The sequence below is a fragment of the Buceros rhinoceros genome, unplaced genomic scaffold (assembly GCF_000710305.1).
Source record: "Buceros rhinoceros silvestris isolate BGI_N320 unplaced genomic scaffold, ASM71030v1 scaffold23771, whole genome shotgun sequence".
Lineage (NCBI taxonomy): Eukaryota > Metazoa > Chordata > Aves > Bucerotiformes > Bucerotidae > Buceros > Buceros rhinoceros.
In genome coordinates, this window is record NW_010393978.1 from 441 (window position 1) to 3,131 (window position 2,691).

The 2,691-nt window shown below is 61.5% G+C and overlaps 1 protein-coding gene across 1 annotated transcript in view; it reads left to right on the plus strand.

The window, feature by feature from the left end:
* Nucleotides 1-1,180, plus strand: part of BYSL (bystin-like) — a gene marked incomplete at its 5' end in the record, with an annotated part of 1,337 nt that extends 157 nt beyond the window's left edge. Inside the window, 4 exons of the mRNA XM_010145100.1 lie at nt 1-81; nt 223-383; nt 514-616; nt 832-1,180. Coding sequence (XP_010143402.1) covers nt 1-81; nt 223-383; nt 514-616; nt 832-1,180 — 694 coding nt within the window. The remainder of the gene's footprint in view (nt 82-222; nt 384-513; nt 617-831) is intronic.
* Nucleotides 1,181-2,691: the final 1,511 nt, after the last annotated feature.

The window sequence follows — 2,691 nt, forward strand, 5'->3', positions numbered from 1 at the left end:
TGCTTTGTCCAACTGGGAGCAGATCCTCTACATCACAGAGCCAGAGGCGTGGACAGCAGCCGCCATGTACCAGGCCACCAGGTAAGATCAGCTCTGGGAGCTGCTGACGGGGGAGTTTTGGCTTTTTCTTTTCGTAGCTGGAATCAGCTTCACAGAGCACCGACCTGTCCCCCGCTCGGCCGCCTTTCTCCACCCCTCCCCTCGTGCTTTGCTTTTCCTCAGGATATTTTCATCCAACCTGAAGGAGCGGATGGCCCAGCGGTTCTACAACCTGGTGCTGCTGCCACGGGTCAGGGATGACATCGCCGAGTACAAGCGCCTCAATTTCCACCTCTACATGGCTTTGAAGAAGGCTCTGTTCAAGCCGGCAGCCTGGTTCAAAGGTGGGGAGATCCTGACTCTGCTAAAAGCAGCTCCTGCAGGAGCTGTTCCAGCCTGGGGTCACATGTGCCCTGGGATGGGAGAAGGGGCGTCATCACAGGGTTCTGCCTGACTCTTCCTCCTCCTCCACAGGGATCCTTATCCCACTGTGCGAGTCTGGGACCTGCACGCTGCGGGAGGCCATCATCATCGGCAGCATCCTTGCCAAGTGCTCCATCCCTGTCCTCCACTCCAGGTACTGCGCTGGGAGGCTGCAGCAGGGAGGGCTTCTCTCCTGGGGACACAGTGCTACTCCTCGAGCTGTCCCTCGGCCTCTGCGAGGTGGGAGGGGTTTGCTCAGCAACCTCCAGGGTCAAGATTCAAGGCTGTGTCGGGTTTTTCATCTTCATATTGGAGTGCCTGGTGGCCCGTGGCCCCTGTCCTCACCCCGGTGCTCGCCTGTCCCCACAGCGCAGCCATGCTGAAGCTTGCCGAGATGCAATACAGCGGCGCCAACAGCATCTTCCTCCGGCTGCTCATTGACAAGAAGTACGCGCTGCCCTTCCGCGTGGTCGATGCCCTCGTCTTCCACTTCCTGGCCTTCCGTACGGACCAGCGAGACCTGCCCGTGCTGTGGCACCAGAGCTTCCTGGCTTTCGCCCAGCGCTACAAGGAGGACCTCTCCTCGGAGCAGAAGGAGGCTTTGCTTGAGCTGCTCAAGTTCCACAGCCACCCACAGATCTCCCCGGAGATCCGGAGGGAGCTGGTGAACTCCAAGACACGGGACGTGGAGGGACTGCAGCCCATGGCCATGGAGTGAGAGGGACAAGGTGCAGCCTGGGCTGCTCCTGGGATGCTGCTGTTGCATGGGCGAAGCTGTGGGGGGTCATGCGGGAGCACCCACCCTGGGATCCCGCTGCTTCCAGTGGGTGCTGGGGACAGGCTGCACCTGCAGAGCTGCACGGTGCTCCCTGTGCTGCCTGTGCTGGGGCAGGGCAGTCCCTGTCCCACCCGGGAACCTGGTGCCTCCAGCACACAGGAGGGTTTGGCTTGTTCCTGTGTTGGAAAATAAAACCCAAGCTGTGTCCTTTTGCCCCACAGCTGCTTCCCTGCTCTGTCCCTGTCCCCAGCAGGTGGCAGGACAAAGCCACCAGCTCCGCTCTTCTCCCAGAGCTGATGAGTCTGCGCTGCCAGAGCTGTCCCATCTGCAAAGGGAGAAGAGACCCCTGTGCACCCCCTCTGCCCTGCGCGGTCCCTCCCTGGTTGGGCCAAGTGGGGACGGGGGCCCAGGGCTGGGACCCCCAGAGTGTTCCCCAAGCCCAGAACTGTGCTCAGGGCTAAAACCACTCCTGTTGGTGCCTGAGGTTTTCCCCAGGAGTTGTCACCAGGCAGGAGTGGGCTGCAGAGCTGGGGCTCTCTGGGGCGCATGTGGGCAGCGGTGAGGGCAGGAGCAGCCTGGCAGCATTGGAACCTTCCTGCCTGGCACCATCCCCTCTGTGCTTATCTGGGGAATTGCTGCTGGGCTCGTGCCGCGGGGTTTTCCTGCACTGGCAGCTTGTGCCCAGGACCGCTGCTACCCACCCTCGCTTCGCTCGGGAGCTGGCACCTTCTGCCGTGGCAGCAGTGGGAGCTGGAGCAGAGCAGCACACAGAGCCTCCTTGCCTGCCAGATTTTTATCTCCTTTCTTTAAGGAGGCCAGAAGTGATGAGCGTGGGATGGCCCAGGCTCGCACAGCCCATCCGGTGCTCCCTCTGCCCCACAGCACGGCCCTGAGCTGCTGCCAGGGGTGTAAACCCGCTGCCTCCTCTGCAGCGGTTGCTCTGCTCGGTTCCGTGATCATGCACCACCACCCGCGAGCTGCCCCAGGGCCTCGGAGAGCCCAGCGCAGCCCTCGGCCGCTGCAGCATCTCCCCTCTGCCTCTCAGTGGGGCTGGAGCTGGCTGGGGCAGGGAGGTCCTACCTCCCGCTCCCCATTTCATCCCACTCTTGCGGCTCCAGGAGCAGCCCCGGGGGCTCACCTGGCGATGGGGGTCTCAGCCCGGAGCGACTCGGAGCAGCGACTCAGGGAGGCCAAGGTCTGCCCCAGGTGCAGAGCAGGTCGCAGAGGGAAACCCTCAAGGCATTCACACTTTTTAAAAATACTTTATTGCAACTTCATACGCTCCTCCGGTTCTCCCAGCAGCGGGACCCTCGTGTGTGAACTCCAAACTAGTTTACTCTTAAATTAAAACACATTTATATATAAAAATTTCTGTCTGTGCAGCCAGGCTCTGCGCCCCAGCCCTCTGGCTGGCAGGAGCCCGGGGCTCCTATTGGCTTGTGGAAGAACAG